At 45.1% G+C, this 21,012-nt stretch overlaps 1 protein-coding gene across 2 annotated transcripts; it reads right to left on the reverse strand.

Moving 5' to 3' along the window:
- Nucleotides 1-1,150: 1,150 nt before the first annotated feature.
- Nucleotides 1,151-8,212, reverse strand: DMBX1 (diencephalon/mesencephalon homeobox 1). 2 transcript variants are annotated; one of them, XM_009705564.1, is made up of 4 exons: nt 8,061-8,212; nt 3,627-3,822; nt 2,025-2,379; nt 1,151-1,551 (listed from the first exon to the last, which is right to left on the reverse strand). In XM_009705564.1, exons 1-4 carry the CDS (start codon nt 8,210-8,212, stop codon nt 1,151-1,153), a joined length of 1,104 nt encoding a protein of 367 aa, XP_009703866.1. The 2 variants fall into 2 exon arrangements, with proteins under 2 accessions (XP_009703866.1, XP_009703867.1); XM_009705565.1 differs by having other exon boundaries at nt 3,627-3,805; nt 8,059-8,212.
- Between the last annotated feature and the right edge of the window lie 12,800 nt (nt 8,213-21,012).

Genomic DNA, 21,012 nt, shown 5'->3' on the forward strand with positions numbered 1-21,012 from the left:
CCTGGTTTATCACCTGCTTTGCCTCCAGCATTTCAGCATTTTTCACTTGTTACATTTTCACTTGTTAACCAGTTTCTGAAGCTGCAGGGCTTGAGGCTAGAATTTGGTGATCAGAGCTTTTTTTTCCAGACACAGCTTGCATTAATCAAGTTTTAGTCAAAGAACCATAAAATTCATGGTGTATGAACACACCAGGAGTTCATACAAAGTTTTTATTATTGTCTATTGTCAAAGTTAGACCAAAATACTCTCCAAAAAGAAAACTCCATAATTTGTAAATAGAGGAGTTTACACTTCACTGAAGATCAAAGAGGAAACAATCTAGATCAAAAATAATCCTGTGAATTTGGCTTTCATTTTTCTCCCCAGCCAGCATCATTTGGCCAATATTTTGTCCTCTGTCTTTGAACAAGTGCTATTAAGAGGCAAACAGAAAATGCTTGCCTTATAGGAAGTGCTTAAATAGGAAATTCACCTTCATATCATTTCCCACTTGTTGTAAAATTAGCTTCAGCAGAGAAGGAAGAAGAGGAGTGATGAAGTGCACAATTGTTTCTCTTCATCATAAACACCTTTAGGATGCTGACCCAAGAAGAGCAACTAGCTACGAGCTGAGGTCGGGAGGATGGCTGGTTTGTAACTTTGATACTAGCTACTAAAATTGAGAAGGAAGGGGAATAAAGGCAAAAGAGATCACAGTTCTGTAACACTGACAGTAACACACAGGTGATGGGTGCTGTCAACATTATAAACTATATACAGGACAAAGCAGGACTCTTTCTTTTCCCAAAGAATGCAACAACAACAAAAAAAGGTGTATATAACACAGTTGGCACATTATCGCTTGGATGAGGAAAGGGAACTTCTCCTGAATGTTACAGGCTTAACTCATGGCAGTCCAGAGGACAGTTCATCTGTCTAAACATACATGCTCTCCCCCTTCCTCCTTAAACATTTACTGAAGACCAGGCCAGTAGAAATGTCTGATGCAAGCATGGTGCTAATAAGATGTTAATAAATGCACAGTTTTCCCTGAAAGGGAGCACCTTACTCCAGGAAGAGATGAGGGTGGGTGGGGGCTGAAGGAGTGACGTGTCTAGTGCCAACCTCTGGTGCATCTTCTCATGGGCCATGGTAGCTCATCTGGCAGTCAGTTGGGTAGGGTGTCAAGCCCAAGGGACGCCGCATGCTGCTTTGCCCGGAGCCTTAGGTTCTCAATACTCGTCGTTTTACTGTTCAGGCTTGGAAGGGAACTGGAGGCCTGCAGGATGGGTGAGGACCAGACCTGCTGAGCGTGGGAGAGCGACTGGTAATACGACTGACAGTGCAGAGAGCTCAACGGCGCCATGTTGACGTTCATGCCCAAGTAGGGCATGGCAGATGGTGTCCCCATTTCGAAGGAGGAGTAATGGACCAAGTTGTTGGTGGCTGCCATGTGCTGGCGGAATTGCTCCTGCAGGCGGAAGAGGCTCAGGGGCGAGGAAGAGTAGGAGTGAGTCTGAGCCAGGCCACTGCTGGATGAAGGCGTCACAGTTGCATTGATAGGGGACTCTGTAGCAGGAGATAGAGGGGATGGGGGTTATTTCTACAGGCTGAATGCAGGTGCTGACCTGTACCCCAGTAGGGTTTAGACTGCAGCATTGGCTTCTCTCTTGCATCAGGAGCGCAAACAAGAGAGGTTGTGTTAGCTCAGGAGAACTGAACATGTGTCTGTTCCATACTTAGCATCTTACAACATAGAAATGGGGCTGATCTCTTTGCTATGGCTTTCCTGCTGCCGGAGGGCACTGTTCTGCCCAGGCTCTAAGCTGAGCACAAGGTCTTTGCTCTTTCTGTGCTCCTGCTACTATATACATCATGTCCTCTGTGGGTCTTGTTTAGTGCTGAGGGCAAGAAGACAAATCTGGGCAGCCTAGCTGCAAGCACCCATGCCATAGGGAATAAAGGACTATACCCAACCACCAGCATCCCCCTTGGAAATGCCAGATCCTCACACCAACCCCTGTCAAGATGCTGCCCCTCACCTGCTTTTGGGCTCGCTCTCTTGCAGTTCAAAGCCTTGCTGTCCACACCAGGGCTCTTGTCCACTTTAGCCTCATCCAAGGTGCTCTTAAACTCCTCCTCTCTGTCGGTTTGGTCCTCGGGCGCTGACTCGCTGGCCGACTGCTCCGACAGGGTTAGGTTGAGGTCTGCGCCTACCTCGCTCGGGAGGCTTTGGACCTTCTCGGTGTCCGGGGTGGTGGCCTGGGTCTCCAGCACGGGCGGCTCCGTCTTTCCTTCACTGTGGCTCCCTTCACAGTCCTTCTGCTTCTGCAGCTGCTCCTTCTGCAGGCTACGCTGCTTCTTCCGGAATTTGGCTCTCCGGTTCTTGAACCAAACCTTCAATGCCACAAACAGCAAGGGGGAAAACTGGTGAGAATCCTGCTTAGTGCCAAATTCAGCATTATTCAGCCTAGGAGCTTCAGGGGAACCCCAAGTAATGAGCTACTGCAAGCCCACTGTGCCCAAATGTCTTTTCACTTTATTGAATCTTAGAGGTCTGCCTGTTTTCAGTGCTTCTACAAATAGCACAACATTTTAAAAAATGTCCAGCCTTTATGTTGACTCTTTAAGCTACTCCACTGGTGGTGTTTTTTTGTTGTGTGAGGTTTTTTTCCCGAATTCGTAAGGCAATTGTGTCCAACCAGAACGTCTTATAGCTGAGTCTGGTGACATTACATTGGCTTACAGTACAGCGCTCTCTGTTAGTTTCTAAACCCATTCAGTTGTAAGTGTACAAAAACTATGGCGGCAACACTCAAAATAAGTCATTACAGGCATAGCCTGTTATCTGGAAACTGAATTTAGGGAAGGAGGAGAGAATCCATATTTTTTAACCTGAATCAGTAGACCTGGATCAGAAAAAATATATTTGCAAATTTTGTTAGTGTTGCTTGGTTAGTTAGATGAGGAAACAAAAATTTTGAAGATAAAAATGTCTTGACATTTATATAAAAGAACTATTCTTTTCTACTACTTATCCACTTCACACTGAAGAACATGCTATTTAGTCTTTTAAAGCCCAGCAATGCAAGAACATCTCCCCAGCAGGTTATGAAGCACATTGTACTAGTTGAAACTAAAAAGAAAAAAAAAAATCAAAAAACAAACAAAAAAACCTACAAAAAAAAAAACCCAAAAAACAAAACAACAAAACCCAAACAAACCCAAACCTTGGCCTGAGGTGTTACAAATATTGACACTGGTGGAAAAGAGCAGCTGGAATTACTTGGATTTCTGCTCTTCTGAGAAAGCCAGGAAAGCCTTGCAAATAAATAAATAAGTAGATGTCTGTTGAGTTTCTAAAATTTCCCCCAAAGAAATGTGAAAGAACAAATGAAAACCAGTGTATACTTCAGACAATCCTAAATTTAAAAAATGTGCATGTGGATTAACAATTTCTTTAGCAGATGTGTGACTTTGGATGATTTTATCCCCCCTACACTCCGCCTTTGACCACTTTACTGCCCCAAAATCTTTGGTTACACTGGAAGAATCCTGAAAGATCAAGAGAGCTGTCAACCCTCTGGGACTCCCACTATATTCTTTTAAACATCCTCACTCACAAACCCACAAAATGTCAGTACCTGGACTCTGGCTTCAGGCAGGTTTGTGCACATAGCCAGCCGCTCTCTCATCACCACATCTGGGTAGTGAGTCTTCTGGAAGGTCTTCTCCAGAGCCTCCAGCTGTTGGGCAGTGAAGGCTGTGCGACTTCGCCTTTGTTTGCGGTGCTGGGATCCATAACGTGCCTCCAAAATGATGTCTTGAAATGTACAGCCGTTGGAAGACAAGAAAAGTGGCCAATTTAATTATTGGAATTTGTATGCTGACAGTTGATTAAAACACTTGCTAGCACCAGACAAACCTACAAAACATTTTTTTTTCATGGCTGTAGATCTAATAAAACACATACATGCATTTTGTTGGTTAATTGAGGTGTCCAAGGAGATAGAACCTCTGACTAGAAAGCCTGTTCAGGAGAGGGAACCTCTTTCTCTGACAGCTGTGGAAACTTTTGAGATTCCAGTGCTAAATTTAGTTGAAATAAACCAATCTGCTCCAACATCAGTGAGACAAGACACACAGATGCCCAGACCCTACCCTGGCATAAGCCTCTTTCATTAAGAAACACAATTAAAAACAAGGTGGGGAAATTCACCGTTGTAACCAGGAGAGGGGCCCAGCATTATGTGTCATGTTCTCCTTGAAGCCAAGGGCAGAGCTTTGGTAGGCTTCAACGCTGCCGTGATGTGCTAGGGTGATCGGTGGGAAGAGTCCATGCAGCTCTTACACAGCTGCCTCTAGCTCATTTTGTGGGCTGCAGCTGCATTAGAAGACATACATCTTCCCAGAAACCAGGCTGAGCTGGCTCTTCTTTAGTGTCTCATATGTAGCTCGCTGTAGTCTTCAAGGCACGATATTAGAGAGCTGTTCTGGGCTCCCGTTCAGGAAAACACTTAAGCTCATGTGCTTATGCGTGTTTAGCTTGAAAGCACGTGCTATAGTGAGCGCGGACACTCTGCAGCATCTGGGGTGGAAACGCCAGCCAGGACCAAGTCCAGCCCCACTGATGGCAAGTGCAGAGCTCGTGTGCTGAGCTCTTCTCAGTAGAGGAGCTACTCACAAGGTCTGACTTTGCAAACTGTGCTTGCAAAATTGAGGGCAGAGAAGAAATTCAGACTGGGGAAAATCTGAGGCCAACAGTAAAAGTCTTATTATTTTACCAGAGGCATTATTATTGCACAACAGTTAGTGGGAGTAGAAAGATCTTAAATCAATGAAAATAAGTTACTTTAAAATGAAAAAAACCCCAAACCTCTTTATTATGCAAGTTGGGACACGCTGTGCTACAGCACTGGAATGAAATAGTCTGGCGAGAGGTTTGCTCTCAAAGAGGAAATGCAGAAAGAGCAATGTCTGGTATCATTTTTAATTCAGTTAAGAATGTGACTTCCAGTAGAAGGGAGGAATGAACACACTAGAAAACAACCTAACAGGGAGAAAAGTCAGCATTATCAGTGCACGGAGCCAGACGAAGGCTCTTGCTGCTGTTTATTTGTGCTTTTGTCACGAGCATCGTGGCATGAATCTAAACGATAAAACAAAACCTGCTGTCAGGCCAGCCCCAGAACCACACAGTCAGGTTCCAAATACATTGCCTAACGAGCGTAGCAAATCAGCTTTGCACTGCCCAAACATTCCACTTCCAAACTTCCAGCTGTTTCATTCTAGGTCAGCATTTGCAGCGCCTTTCCGGGCGATCGCCAAAGCAGCGTGGTTTTGGCAACCTGGAAAAGTCGTGATCAGGCTAAAGGTCTTCGACCAAATACAATATAGTGCTGGTTGCATAGAAGAGACTTTTGTGTTTAAGGCATCAGAGCTCCTCAGGGAGTTAAAACGCTGGTGAAAGCTGCCACTTTGGAGGCAAAGAGACTGTCCTTGACGCATTCAGACACAGCTCACAGTGCAGCCAGGTGAGGAGAAGGGACGTTCCAGGACAAGAAATTGAAGCTACTTCAAAACGTTTTAGAAAGCTAACATTTGTGTTTCAAGTACAAGAAATCAGGAGAAAGGACACTAGTTAAACACCCTACCTGCAGGCTGGAATATTCCCGAATTTCTAGAGTAGAGGTTACACCTACCAGCTCCCTGGAGGCAGCAGCTCATGCATTAAGTTTCGCCGCTCCAACGAGAGCCAACCAGCAATTATTTTAACATTTTAACTATGTTTTCAGGCTTTGTGCAAGAAGGAGAATATAAATTGCAGGTGAGGCTTTGCAGTTACAATCAGAAACCTCTGTTTTCTGACTTAAGGTCATTTGCTTTTGTGCTGCTTTATTCTGACTGTCCCTGGAAGGCAAATGAGATCTATAACCTGCACTGAAAGATATTCAGAAGTAACAGAATGTGAAGCAACTGCAAAGGAATCAGCTCGTGGGTATATAATGCCTACCCCGCCAATGATAAGCAGACAAGGGGACCGTGGGATTTAATTTGGAAAGTATTCCAGGAGGGTTATTAATTTTAAAGATAAGAGGTCAGAAAACTAATTGAATCTCCCGGACAAGAATATGAGAATAGCTTTTTTATTCTTTTTTTTATTATTTATTTAATCTCCCTCTGCTTTTACCCTCCTTAGGGTCAAAGACATTATGTCCTCCATGCTCTACTGTAAAAGATACAGGTGATCACAAAAATCTTTCAAGAGATCCTTGCACCTAGGAACGGGGCACCTTGAGACTCAAGGTCTGCAAGGCATGTTGCAAAGTTCAGGACCATCTGCTCCCATCCGACCACCCAAACACTGACAGGGTGAGGGAAGGAGAGGATGGATGACCAGGGCAAGGAAAGTGCCCACCTGTCCTCACACTGCAGCCTAGCAGTAGAGCCAGGATTAGAGTCCAGGTCTCCTTGATCCCACTTTGGTTCCTTTTTGAGGAGGACAGTGACTCCCAGCTCTGCCCTACAGCCCCCCCCCACCTGGTCCGAGATCCCACAGGCCACAGTGAATGGTCTGAGGAACCATGTTAAGGAGGTCACTACTAGCAGCTGGATAAGGGAATATTGCCGGCATGAAGATTCGAGAGTCAGCTGTGGTTCACTGATCCAATGAGTCCGAGACCTTTACCGCCGTGCCTTCATGGACTACCCACCTAGGAGAACTGTCCTGAAACTTCTGCATCCTTATTTTGGCTTCAGTCCATGTCTTTTAAATTCAGCCCTCTGAAGTTGTCTAGGTAGATATTTTTTTCCACCTACTCTAGGCTGGAAGGAGTCACTCCATGTTTTTTTCTGTTTAATATCAGACAACTAGAAAGCTATCTTAAAGCAGATGCGTAATTTTCAATCAGTCAGGGGAGATCGTTCCATTCCATAGAATCACATCTATGGTAACTTTTTGCTTTAGCTTCAGAATACTGGTTGTCAGGTCTGCTCTACCACGCTGCATCTAAGCCCTGACCTAGACCTAAACAGTGCTGTTGCAGCTGTTGACCATTTGCATTGCAGTAGCCTTTGATGATCTCAACACCCAGATCTGGGTTTTTTCTGGTAGGCTGAAATGTAGACCAGGTATATTTGCCCTGCCATACCAGATATTCTCACGTCTCCGTTAATTATTTTTGAACAATTCCCCCTACCATATCATAAAATACTATCTGGACTTTGCACTTCCTTCTAATTACAGTATTGATGTAGTGCTGTTTTACACTCATGGCTGAACACAGAAAAACAGATCAGGTGCTCTGGAGCAGCAGCTCCTGTCCCATTGTCCCACCATCAACAATGCTGTATAAATAACTCTCTCTGGATAAAGTCACATGTGACTCTCTTTGAGCCTAAAAAAGCTCTTTTATGGAAGGCAAAATACAAAAGCAACAGAGATGGAGCTAGCAGGACCTGCAGGAAAGCATGACCCAAGCCAAGGTCTAGGATCCCCAGGAAGAAATAGGTCAAGGTGAGACCTAAAGAAGATCCAAATGAAGACCATTTTCCAGAGAGAAAGAGTGTTTGATAGGACAAGAAATGGAAAACAGTTGCAAGAAGGAGAAACACGGAAGAACAAGCTATGGCCTGGGATGGCAGGAGATGGCTGTTAGGGGATGTAAGACCCGAGTCCCTCAGTGGCGGAGTCCAATTCACTGCGTGCTCATATTCATTGTGCTGTTATTTACTAACAAGAAAGTAAAATTTTCTGCTATTTTTTGTTAATTTGTTAAAACATATTTCAGTGCCTTTGTAATTCTCTCTTTCTAATCCCATATAGTGGGGCTGGATCCCTTCTCATCCCTGGAGGCCAATCTGCAGCAACGTGCAGCAGTCCGCTGGCAGTGAACGCTGGAGGTCATGTCTCACCTCCAGAGCTTGGCCACATGGCCAGTGTTCAGGAGCACACCATGCCAGTTGACCACATCACACCCCAACTCCCGAAGAAGAGTTTCACTCAGTGCAAGCAACAAGAGTTGTTTTGTTTTTTTTTTTTCCGCGGGAACAGCAAAAGCCATGAGTTGTTCTTACCAGCCAGTCTCTCTGCCAGGGTGAGGGCATGCACGGAGGGCCTGTAGTCGGGGGTGTGCTGGGCTTGCTGAGCTGCCTGCTGATGGAGGTTGTACATGGCGCTCAGAGAATTCATGGCGTGGAGGGAGTAACCGTTCACTCCATAGTGCTGCATGGTGACATAAACCTGAAAAACAGCAGCCGGAGGAGAGAGGTGCTTAGGAACGTGCTATTCCATCATCCTGGTGTCTCAGCAGAGCTTTGGAAGTGCTGAGCTCAAGCTTAAACTGCTACATGCAAGGCTCACTTCTAGCCTCCCAACAGGTTCTGCGACAGGAATCAAAATACCTCCTGTAGACCTGAAGCACCGGTGATACCAGCCTGGTTTCCAAGCTTAGAGACCAGCATCTGACTATATCCCACTCATGATATGCTGAACGAAAGATGGGAAAGGATTTTTTTTACATACCATAATAAAATTTGTCATATTATTGTGACTTTTGATGAACTGACCTAGCTCTATCCTGGGACGACCTGGGATTTTGTCCTTATCGTTGCCTACAGTGGGCTGTTCCATAATCCCAATGCTATAATGTCAAATAATCTTTCTTATCTGAACCCACTCATGCATAATTTGTTTCCATTAATGTTCTTCTTAACGTAACACAAATGATACAGAAAAAAAAAAAAAAAAAAGTATGTGGTGTAAAAGAAAATAAATCTGTATTGTAATAGGACCAAAAATGTTATGGCTAAGGAGGTAATTAAAGTTTGCAATAAATACTGACATTTCATAGCTCAATAGCAAGGAAATTATTTTAAAAAAACTAATGGCTTTTTTTCTACTGTGGGCTCTGCATGAAATTTCAAGCTCTTTTTCCTTACAGACCATCTGTAAAACTGAGCTAATATTGATCTCAAAAGCTGAGTGATGCTTTGTTCATCCCTGTTATAAATGACTGAGGGCCTCCAGGATGCCATTTCTGTAGTTTGTAACACATCGGAAGGGAGGTTGTGGAACATTTGCCACAAAAGAAAGTTTTTAAAACAACGTTTATGTCAGCCGGAAAGTTAGTGCAATGAATGAACATTCAGAGAGAGAGGTCTAGCTGGACTAACTTAAGGAAAGCAGACAGGTAACTCATGCAACCTCTTAGAAAACAGTTTAATCACTGGAGGGAGGTGGTTCAACTCCCATGATTTTAGGAGAAACCCGATACAGTGAACAGCAAAAATTTGGATGAACAATCATCTGTTGCTTTTTCTGTACTGAGGAAAGACTTTCATTTTCGCCTGTAGAGGATTTATACCATGGAGGACAGACTCTCAGCGAAGAGGGAGGAGTGGAAACGAGTTGTTCCCACTACTCCGATACTCTGAATTCCCATTCTCTCCCAAACCACCTTGATGCAGGAAGCATGAACGTGGAGTGACCTTGTTTAACATCCAGAGACCAAGTTGTAGTTCCTGGGGAAAGCAGCTGAATTCTGTACTGTAAGGTCTGGCAATGACCTGGGTCATCTTGTGGCTTCACCCATGCAAGCATCTCTCCGTTGCGGTGCCCAGGAATGGAAGAGGGAAGCCATGCAGCTGGAGTTTGGTCAAACACTCTGCCAGCTCAGGGATGGTCCTCGATGCTCTGGGATGGGTTTTTTTTGACTGAGGGATTTTGTGTCATGAGTGTAAGTGCTGCTTTTGAGACTGTCTTCTCAAACAGGCTGCGGTAATTACAAACCAGTAATTTGGGAATCTAGCAGTCAGCCTCATTCCTGTTTCCCCAAGTCCCTTGTGCTCTGCCACCACATCATTTCAGTGCTGGTGGAGGGTGACAGATCCAGGTGTGGTTACACCAGGAAGATCTGATACACACCCTGATGCCACCTTCATCTGCTTTGTGTCAACCAGTTCACCCACTCTGGATTCACTCCCCAATTCTTTAGTTTTAGACTCAAAAAAAGATCAGTGGCTACCCAGCACCTACATAGAATCATAGAATATCTCAAGTTGGAAGGGACCCACATCCCACCTCGCTCTGGGCAATGCCAGCCACAACCTTATGGCCCACAGAGAATGTTACCGGTCATCTCCTTTCTTATCTCATCCCATATAAGAGTATAAGAAAAAAAAAAAACCTATCTCCTACTTTAAAGTACAGACAGACAATTTTTATATAAATAGCTGATTTATTGAAAAAAATGCATTTAAGGGCGCCTGAGACATATTTTGCAGTTGGTTCTGGAAAGCAGACGAAAATCAGGTCTATGTTGTTTTATGGTATCCAGGCAGTTACTTTTGAATTCATTTTCAAAATGTTTCATTTCAAAATTTACCCTAGTTTTTAGAAAAGCAAAGGCAACCCCAAAGCAAAATAATAATGTTCATCTATAGCCTATTAAGGTTTTATTCACTCTAACAGGAGAGAAAGCCAACACTATTTTAAGCTGAACCACTGTGAAAACAGTTCTTTTTGGTTCAGATGCTGACCTAAAACTCCAGCATTTATATTTTCCCCACGATGGGTTCACAGCAAAATTGCAGCAGGGATGTTGCTTTGCAGGACTGCATGGCTTTGCTGCTGGCGGCGCATGCTAATGGGCAGAAGGGTGTCCCAGTGACATGTGCCATTGATGTGACCACAGAGGACATCTCCCATCACCCGGGGAAGAACTGCGGGTCCCTGACTCGGACACTATCCTGGACGGTTCTGGTGGTGTCTGTGGTGTAGCCTCACCCCATTCTTGGCATGGTTCCTTTCCAAAGAGCCTCATCCCACCCCAGCCTGCAGCAGAGCAGCATTCGGCACGCACCAAGCTGGCTCAGTGGGCAGCGGTCCTCAGCCGGTCCCCATCATCAGCCGCAGCTGGAGGAAGAGCTGTTCACTGCTTCACTTTCACAGTCCAAGAGCAAGACTGGCTTTTCTGGCCAACACAGGCAGCAAAACAGAGGTTTGCAACTTCATTTTACCTCCTCCCTTCCCACTCCCTAACTTGTGAACCGGCTGGCTGGTTCCACCAGCTTTGGCCAGCAGGGTGGAGGTCTCAAAGCTTATTAAGTTCCTGCGTGTTTCGTGAAAACCATTTGAGGACACAGAACCTATTAACTGCCCTGGGCTGCTGCCAGACCTCCGTCCTTAATAGATGCTGGAGAATCCACAGCGAGGCTCAGCCTTGCCAGGAGATACGTGGGAGGCCAAGTGTCTTTGACTCCCAACTCACAGAAACGCCTGTTTCTTTTCTAATCCCCCTTGCATGATGTTGGTTGTGTACCAAGCTGGTACATTAAGGGAAAAATGAAGAGGGAGAGGAGGGGAATTTTCCCATACTATACAGTCTTCCGAGGATGCTGCCAATGATGTGTCTGAAGCCCAGTGTTTCCACTGAAGCACTCATTCCAGGAAGATTTCAGTTTATTCGATTGTTAAAAGATGCTTTTGTGTGCATATGTATGTCTGAACAAACTCTTCTGGGTGGCCTAAAAGAAAGCGCATCAAATAAAAAATAAAGAAAATCAAAAGCAGGGGACTTAATAATGATGGACTCAGGACGAGAGTCAATACCCATCACAGCTTCAGTGATAACTCCCTAGCACGCTGCGATGCAGACAACAGGCAGAACTTCCTACTCACTTGTGCAGCAACTGTATCATCCCAGATTCAGTATAAAAAAAGAGGGAATTTACTGAGCAAGACTGTCCAGCCTAGTAAGCAAAGTTAACCGAGACCGCAAACAGCTCCTGTTTAACTATCAGCTCCAAGCATACTCCAGCCTCAATAAATTAAATATTTAAAAGACATCATGCAGCAATTTTTTTTAATGGAGAGAGCCATTCATCAAGCCACCGCTGTGTTTCACAAGCTGTCGAATAGTGCTTACACTGGTTAAAATAATCTTTATATTTCATTAAGCAACCAAATAAGCTGATCCCTTCCCACTGGCTGTATAGATGGTTTTAATTTTCAAAATCTGCAAATGCATCTTTTATGTCTCTGGGTGGCTGGAGAGCCTCAGGAACAGCCACAGCCAGGAAGAGGGTGAGAGCAAAGTTTGAGCTTCTGCTTTGCAGAAGGGTACAGTCTTGAGCAGCTGTCGATACACCTGAGAGGATAATGTAGGGTCCATCCTGAAAGAAAAGGGATGCCTCACCCTGATTTTGTGCATCAGAGATGGATGAAGAGTTGGGAGTGGTGGAGAAAGGAGAGGTGAACTGAGGGAAGTTGCAGGAAAATAGTAGGCGAGAGGAAAATCTGTAGGGTGAGGTTAGCCTGGGTTTGCCCCTGCTGAGAGCCTGCGGGTTGATCCTGAAGCATTTGCTCCATGCAGCGCCCGGGGCTGGTACCTCCTGGGGTGAGTGGTTTCCTTCTGCATGGCCCCTCAGGGCCACATCGGTGACTCTCCCATCCCTGGCACCAAAAGACTTGCTCTCTCCCAGCTACCCACATTTCGCAGCACCAGGCTGTGAGGTCTCCACGCCATGCCCTGTGCTGGACCCTGCCAGGGTTCCCCCTCCTTCTGCCTTTGCAATCCTGCAATTACTACCTCAGTCCCAAAAACTGTCCTATGGCTTTTACCTCTCATTCAAGTTTTCACTATGGAAGTCTCATGAATGCCGTGTCCATTTTCCTTCCCAAGGCTGCAGACCCCTCAGTCTGCAGGGACTGTATCCTGCCAGGATCCAGCCCCACAGAGAGGACCAGGGGTTCCCCTTAGCTTTAACTGCTGCTGGGTATGAGAAACCCAGGTTTCTCCATCCTCTACATTGCTTAAAGGCCAGGCGATGTACGTCTCTGCCCCAGCCCAGACTGATCCAGGGAGCAACCACTCTTTATTCAGCTGCTGCTGTTCAAGCTGATGCAAAACAATTTGCACATTTACCAGCGGGGAACGGGAACCCCATTATCCCAGAGCAGAGCTGCATTTCTCCAGCCACAACGTGGCTCCCATCCATCCCTTCCCAGCATCAGCCTTGAAAACCTCAGGTTCACATAAAGTCATATAGCACAAGAGTGGGGCAATTTATTGTACACCACTTAACAGTGTACCATATAGGGGAAATTTGGCCCTGGGCTTTAATATTATCAGTTTTAGCTGCTCAACTTTTGTAAAAGACTTTAAGTCTCCCTATTTAACTGGTAACTAATTTTGTATCTAGGCACATAATTCTGTCCTGAGATAAGATGTGAAGAGGAAAGAACCACACATTTCCTCACCAGGTGAAAAATTCTGTTCCTAGCAACTTGTGTATGTGTGGAATTGAAACAGATCTATGAACAATAAAACATCTATTAAAAATGAGATATTGAAGTTTTCTGAAAAGTACCTTGTAACAAAACATCCATATTTTCCTATCAGGAAAACAAAACAAAAAACCAACCAAACAAAACCTACCCTGGAGCTGTATCAACTGCACCCAAAAATTTGAGGACAGGGACATTTCCTGCTCACTCCTCTCCTCGTTTCACTCCCTTACTCCCCCCATCAAAACATCATTAGTCTGTACCTGGCTTCACCTGCCAGTCACACACAAGGCCTTTAACAAAAATCAGAACTGATGAAACTCATTAAGGGAGAAACATATCTATCCCAGCAGCCTGCAAACTCCAGTGTCACTTGTGCTGGCCACAGAGCTCGTGTCCATGCTGAGCCGCCCTGAATAAGGACACCCACGGCAGCTCCCTGTGCCAACGCTGCTCTGGAGGAAAGGAATTTTAAACCAAGACAGTGGTTTTGCTCAAGTGCATTATTCTGGAGTAACACACCCCCTTTCCCCCCTCAAATCTAAACTGAGTCGAGATGGAGGAATTTTCTTCTGTTCTGGCCAGTTTTCCCAGGTAGAAGTAAAAAAACACTTGGGACAAGACGTTTGCCCTTCTTGAGGAAATGCTGTTGGTTGAGATGAGTTTGAGGCTGGATGTAGCACTCAAAGATTTACACGGGCTTTGGACCATTTTCTCTTTTCCCTTTCAGTTAGTCCCTCCAAATACAGAGTCATCCCAAACTCAAAAAAGTGCTGAGACTAAATTCATTGACCTACACAAGATGCTCAGGTGCCATCATGAAGAACTAGGTAATAAAATCTATGAGTTAGAAAGACTAAACTTTTCCTAGAGAACTCAAGAAAAGGATACCAGAGCCTGCTTTTGAGTGATGTGCACCGTGGGGTGTTACGTTATCATTTAATTAAATCTGTCCAGAAATTGGGAGGATTGGTGATGGTGGTGGGGTGTATGAGGCCTTCTTTATGTGGGAATTAAGCTGTACCAAAAAAGTTACATCTGGACTTTGGCAACTCGTTGGTAGAAGTGAGTTTCCACACCATAGTTCATTACTGGCAAAGAAAGATTCACCAGAGATGCGTTTGAAGTTTGGAAGAGTTCAGTGCTGCCTTGGGTCTGTGCCCTGATGCAAGACACAGCTTGAGGATGAGAAAAGCATTAGTTAAAAAAATCACAAAAGAAAAGTCTAGTGCTCTTGTCTGGTGTTCAGGGTCCTGCAGGTGACAGAAAAAAATAGGAGCAGCCCTGTCAGGTAAAAAGAAAAGCTGCGGTCCTCCAGCCCGAGTGCCTGCTCGGGCGGTACAAATCGCTACTCGTGCTTATGCAAAGCACAGGCACCCGTTGTTCATTACCAACGGGGATGACAGCAAGTGGTTTGTGCTAACATCATCTCACTTATTACTGCTGGCAATAAACATTATCAAAAATAAAACCACAACAAAATATTCCCTCCCCTTCCTGGAGCTGTTCTGATTTATGATTTTATGCTTTGAGTCCTTATTCAGAAACACTTTAAATGAGGAAGATAAATAATGAATCTCTGTCTCTGCTTATCTGACAGTCTAGGAAAATAGGCTCTCTTTATATACAGACATCAGTTTTATGTGTATTTGGTACTGAATGAATTACATACCTGGGGGGGTTCTGAATAAATGATCCTTGCAAGAGGTTTTCTTCAATCTTTTTTTTTTTTTTTAATCCCTAAATCTTTAAGATATATAAAGGTCCAAAATCACGTAAGATAATAACCAGCATGCTATAAATCAGTTTTGTTCCTCACGTGAGATTGCTGAATGTCTAAGGAAACAATCTCACCTTTGTAGTAGATGAAATAGAAATAATTTGAAATACTGCAACACATTGTATTTTCTCATTCAAACGTCAAAGTCCGAGAGCACCATGCACCGTAAAAACAGGCTTCCAAAGGACTTTTTTATAACTGAAAAAAAGGAATTCAGAACAGCTCTCAGAAAATCAAGATTCCCCATTTCTGATCTTCCTGCAATGTTTTTGCACTTGTGTAAATCCCTGGATTTAAATGCAGTTAATTTCTTTGTGCAGAGTGAGATCTTAATTAGAGCTGGTCTAATTGAACAAGTTGCAAACCATGAAAAGCAAAACCTGACTGATTACACCAATTCTGGCAGCTCACATTCAGTTACTACTGCTGACTTTGGTATAAATGTAAAAGATCTTTTTCTTAAAAGCAGGAGGTTTGCTAGCAGCTGAAATTTGGAAATACTTCTAGTTAGGGACAGAATTCCAGTTTTTGAGTAGACCTTGTCAAATAATTGCGTCTGTCGGGGCTATGTTACTAAAGAATACAGCAACTGTATTTGTAATGCCTGTCTATTTGTAGCAGAAATGTAATAGGCTGTAAGAGGGTTTGTGAGTTTTATAAAACAAACCTCAGAGCATCCTGCTGAGACAGGGAAGTTTTGTTGTAGGGCTCTACAAATGCGGACACAAGGTTGCAAGCGGATGAGATAACAGGTCCTGGCTGACAGAGGTAACTCTCATCAGTTGCTGTGATTTTTATTTAAGGCGTTTGTGAAATCATCATTTCCCCCCTCCTCAAAGCCCCAGATAACAGAATGGGGCAAAAGACCTTCCAGTACCTCTGCATTCTTCAAAGGGCAGGCTCACAAGGTCCAAAATAAAATAAAGTAAAATAAAGATGGCCTCAAATCTCTGCTTTTGAGCTAGGCATGAGTATTAAGGCTTGGAGTCCAGTGATTCGCAGTGTAGAGCCAGGATTGGGATCACTAAAATCACTGTGGTGCGAAATCTCTTGCTTGCCGTAATTTACACATCACCATCAGTGCTTACAGATCAAATCAGTATAAACGCACCTCCCTTCTCCCCTTTGGAGCAGCAGTCAACCCTCAGTAAAAGCTCTTGTAATTTATATTGAAGCAGAAACATTGTCCTGGGTAAATGAGAAAAGCTCTTGATACGAGCATCACTTTAGCTCTAGTTTCAAGATCTCATTCTGCTTTCAGCTTGGTCAACAGAAAAAAAAAAAAAAAACCAAAACCAAACAAACCATGCATTCTAGATTTCTTATGATTAATAGCGCAACAGAAACCAAACCCTGCAGCCCAGATTGACGCCGAGGAGTTTGAGTACCTACAGCCCGGCTCTGCCGCCGTTGCTGCCACACACTCCATGTTCGTGGACGTGAAACGCAGCAGCATCCCACTGCAGCCGGGCTCTCACCTACCTGTGCTACCCCTCTGTTCTCATGTCTCGAGACCTTACAGCATCTCTACCTCCAGACTGCCCATGACTTCAGGACTCGGAGTAACCTTAAAGTGCTATGCAATCAAACTACTGAAGTCACAAAGAGCTTAAAGTGTTTAACTTGGGTATTTATATGCAAAAAAACCCCACAACCAGTACTTTCCTTCCTCACCCCTTCCAAAACAAGCATGTTTCTGGCTTAGTTGTGTTTGCACACAGTTTGTCTGGCTCAGCCGTTCCTCTCACTTTTATGGAAGCAGCTTTGCTTGAGAAGAATTATTTTGTTTGCCTTAAGACTGGCAAAGGGAATTTTCCAAACTGGACGATGGGAGAGGTCGAGACTTCCCAAACTCTACCCTTTCTCAGGGCTGTTGGCCGCATGAGGGGCAGCTCACTGCTTGCTCTCTGCCCCCAGAACAGTTTTGCCTGCGGCAGATTTGACTGCAGATCGCTTGCATGAGCCAACTGACTGGCTTGAAGGCAGCTCCTTGGGGCTGCTGGTGCGGGTTGAGGAATCTTCACTGTCCCTGGAAGATGGAGCAAGATCCTGGAGGATTTTACCTATGACGTGGTCTCATTAACAAGACAAGGATCTACAGTTCTGTGTCGAAATATGCTTTTAAGCCTGTGACATTTGGTGACAAGGACCTCTGTCTGTCCTCAGCACCACAACCACGATGCTGATCTTACAATGTAGCCCTGAGCCCTAACAAGAGAGGTCAGTCACTGCAAGAAGCGCTGGCAGAAGACAGCCCTGACAGATAAGCTTTGTAAAGATTTGCTGAGGCAGTTAAAGACGTGCATAGTTCCTCTCCTGCTGCTCTCAGGTGCTGCCAGGCCAGTAGCTGGGCTGGCAGAAGGGAACGCCTTCGTCCTCCAGGCGCTCCCAGTGCCATGCCTCAGCCGAGATGCTGGGCTCCAAAGGCAGCAATTGGGATGAGGCATGGAGGGAGGGCAATTTCTCTACCCATCATCACTATTCTTCAAGTAAATGTAAGTTGGAGCCGTAAGCTCTGGGCGTTAAGCTGAGAGCCGTTAGATACATACACGAGGAGGAGAGCGCAACGTGTCTTTGTTAAATGCATGGTTTGTGCCGCATATTGTTGGAGTTTAACCCAGTTCTCACGAAATCACTTTCCTAGGTACTCTTTCAGCTGGTTAGTTGAAAAGCTGCAAGGCTGTGTCACCAAATGCAATTTTGCTTGAAGATGGTTTTGAAGAGATCTAAAGAACAAGCAAATTTTAAAGGGGACAGAAGCTGAGGGCTTGAACCCAGGATGTTTCTGCAAGTACAGCTGGACTCCAGGTCTGTCCCTGCAGATGGGGCATATAGCACTCAAAACTAGTCATAAAACACACGGTGGCAATTGCTTCTGCTCAGACTAAGATCAGCTATAAAGGCAAAATGACAGACAAGTCCTTCCTTAGTCAGAAAAAAAAAAAATCCTGAAAGGCAGCTCCAGCAAGCCATGCAATTGTGGGGCACTTTTAATACCTTAAAAAAATAAACCAGAAGTTTTAAGTTTTCCTCCTTTACAAATGACCACACTAATTTTCTTCCTACTACTAAATAAGCTATTGGAGTTTGATGGCTTTTACAAGGAGAGGCTGGGTGGGAAGAAGACTTGTGGCACCTTAAAACAGGGCCACGAACTGGAGCTAGCAGCAGAGGTGCCAGGGACTGGGAAGCACAGCGGCTGGATGTAATGCTTCCTTTCCCGTAAGCATCTGAATCCATACACCAAATTAAGCACAGTTGCCAAGGTAAGCAATGTATTTTGGCCACCAGCAGGTGATCTGTGCTTTAAAGAGCTGTGCACCGTAAAGCAGGCAGAAGAGCTAAACATCCACTGGGTTTTGCAGGGAGATGTGGAGTCCTTCAGCAGAAGCACGTTTACCCACCTTGGTCTAACACACGCTAAGAGCATGCAGAGCTGCTGCCTGCTCGCTCCCCCCCCCCCATGTTTGACCCCATGGTGTCAAACAGCTGAAGACATCAGGTTTCTGCAGCTTCCTTTGCGGGAGCATTTTCTGTCCCCTGAGACCCATCAACTGGCTTCCCCTAGCCCAACTGTTTCTCTTTTTTTGGAGGATCCTAGTAGAGTTCCCAAGCATCACCCCCACACACACTTTAAGTTCTAGCATCTGGACAGTTTTAGAGCAGCATTTCTCAAGTCAATGTTTGCTCTGGCCATACAGAGGCTGCATTTGATCCAACAGCTACCAGGAAGAAATCACATTTGTATTGTGGTCCACTCACGGCTCCTGGCTGCAAAGACCCATTTCCCACTGCTTGGAGAACTGCTGGTCCATCCTGGTCCCAGCCTTCCCTCAGAGACTCTCTCCTTCCCAGGAGTTATATCTGCACCAGACCTGCTTTAGGAAATGTACAGAGTCTGATCCAAAACCTGATAAAGTCAAAAGGAAAAAAAAAAATTCAATTTCAGTAGCTTTTGGACTAGAACAGACTGGCGGGAAAAGACCCAGGGTTTGGCTAACCCCCGTGCACCATGAATTAATTCCTGGATATTTAGCTGCATTTCAGAATTCAAGCATATTTTGATGGATATTCCCCCAAAGTAGGTTAGCTTGTCAGTAACTGCATAGGATTAGAAAATTTGGGCTTTATTGAATCCGTGTTCTTCAGCATTTTCCTTACTTCTGTGCTTTTGCCAAATGAAGCGAGGTAGCTATAAATATTTCTGTTTAGACAAGGGTGATGGAAATCAGCACTGAATCTTTTGAAAGGGTTTAAACTCACTTGACATTTGTCAGCGCCTTTTCCAACTTGACAAGCTGAATTTTGGGATGCCCCTGAAAAATCACTGAAAGATAACTGGTGTCTTAGAAAACACGGGCTACTTCTAGCTAAAGTGTTTACCCACAGGTTCACCAGGAAAACCAGTAAGTAGACACATCAGGAGAGCTTGGTCCTGGACCTTCTCTGCAGCACCTTTGTTTTGGCAGGGCTGGTTGTGATAATGACAGAGGGGAGAGAAACTCTGTTTACTCCGGTTTCTTCTCATCCGATTCCCCTCTTTCTCAGCGAAGCGTTCTTTAAAAGGATAAAGACACCGGGAACAAAACCCACTGCATTCACTGCCTCTATGACTATATTGTGCAAAACTTGCCTGGCCAGCCTGCCCTTCTCTCTGACCTGTGTGAAGCTCCTCTGGCTCTGTTTCTTTGATGCAGGTAGCAACCCTGGGACTAAGGAGAAGCAACATCTGCACCAGCTGTGTGAAACAGAGCCGCATCTCGGAGATGGCAATAAGCTTACTGCAGGAGCCTGCTGATATGTGTGAGCAGGAGGAGAATGTCCCATTTAGACATCAAGATCTCTTTAAATTAGCAGGGAAAGCTGGAAAGCCAATCTAAACTGGTTTTCTGCGTACTGACGGTACAATTTTGGATGTATTTTTGCAGTGAGTACGTTGGTGTAATTTAATACAACCTCACATCAATCATGGGGTAACCCAGAGTTGAAGTCACTCTTATCCTTTCAGGAATTTTCTGCCCTTACAGTTCTTGGTTAGAACTTGGAAAACGTGAACTTAGAAACACGATCTGAAAGCCAAAGGTTTGTAAGTCTAAGTCTCTCCGACTGGGGCAAACAGAGCACCGGGACTGTCTTCCATCGACTTACTCGTGGGTGAAAAGTAGGCATGGAAGGGAAAAGCTGAACAGTCAATGTGCCAGTTCTGAGATGTAGTTAAGAGAAACACGGAGCAGTGAGAAACTGCAGATTCACTCTATACCACTCACTGCACGGGGAGCGTGGACCAGGGAGGGTGTAAAACCGCTCCTCCTCCAGGTGAGCCCCATCCTGCTCTCCCTAGGACGGGCAGGGCAGTGGGACAGCCTCGTCTGCACTGGGGCTCAGCCTTTGCCCCCCACGGAGGACAAGACTGTGAGTGGGTGAGGAACCCAACACCCACTGGGAATGTGGGACAACTCAGCTGCTTCGGGTCAGCTCTCTACGCCTTGGAGACTCAGAGGAGGAAAAAAGCGGCAGAATTGCTTGAAAAGCTGGGGAAGGGGGGTGTTGGACGTTACCCCCGCAGCCCACCTGGCTGAACCCCGGCCGGGCTGGGAAGCAGCCGGCGGCCCCCTCCATCCCCGGGACCTCCCGGCCCCCACCGAGCCAGCTAAGAGCAGATTTCGCCCCTCGTTTGCTTTGTGTCCCGTGCAGAGGTGAGAGGAGAGGGAGAGAAGGGGAAAAAAAAAATAAAAATAATAAAAAAAATAAATCTCAACACCCTCCAGCCCTGCCTTTGGGGAAGCAGGAGGCTACTTCAGACAAAACTGTTATCCATAAACATCCAATTATCACTTGGTCCAAGCCATTAATTATAAATCAGCCTCCTAATTGGGATAATTAGCTCTCTGCTACTTAATGTAGTATGACTGATGCGTTTGGAAAGAAGGTAATCAGTCCATTTGTTTAGCGTTAGGCGAAC

This window comes from Cariama cristata, unplaced genomic scaffold (assembly GCF_000690535.1).
Source record: "Cariama cristata isolate BGI_N322 unplaced genomic scaffold, ASM69053v1 scaffold4928, whole genome shotgun sequence".
In the NCBI taxonomy this organism is placed as follows: domain Eukaryota; kingdom Metazoa; phylum Chordata; class Aves; order Cariamiformes; family Cariamidae; genus Cariama; species Cariama cristata.

Coding starts and splice junctions, on each gene's coding strand:
- DMBX1 (XM_009705564.1), bottom strand. CDS start 8,212: ATGCAGCACTATGGAGTGAACGGTTACTCCCTCCACGCCATGAATTCT. Junction 3,823..8,060: donor ACCCTGGCAGAGAGACTGGC/TGGTAAGAACAA, acceptor CTTGTCTTCCAA/CGGCTGTACATTTCAAGACA. Junction 1,552..2,024: donor GAGAGCGAGCCCAAAAGCAG/GTGAGGGGCAGC, acceptor CTCCTGCTACAG/AGTCCCCTATCAATGCAACT.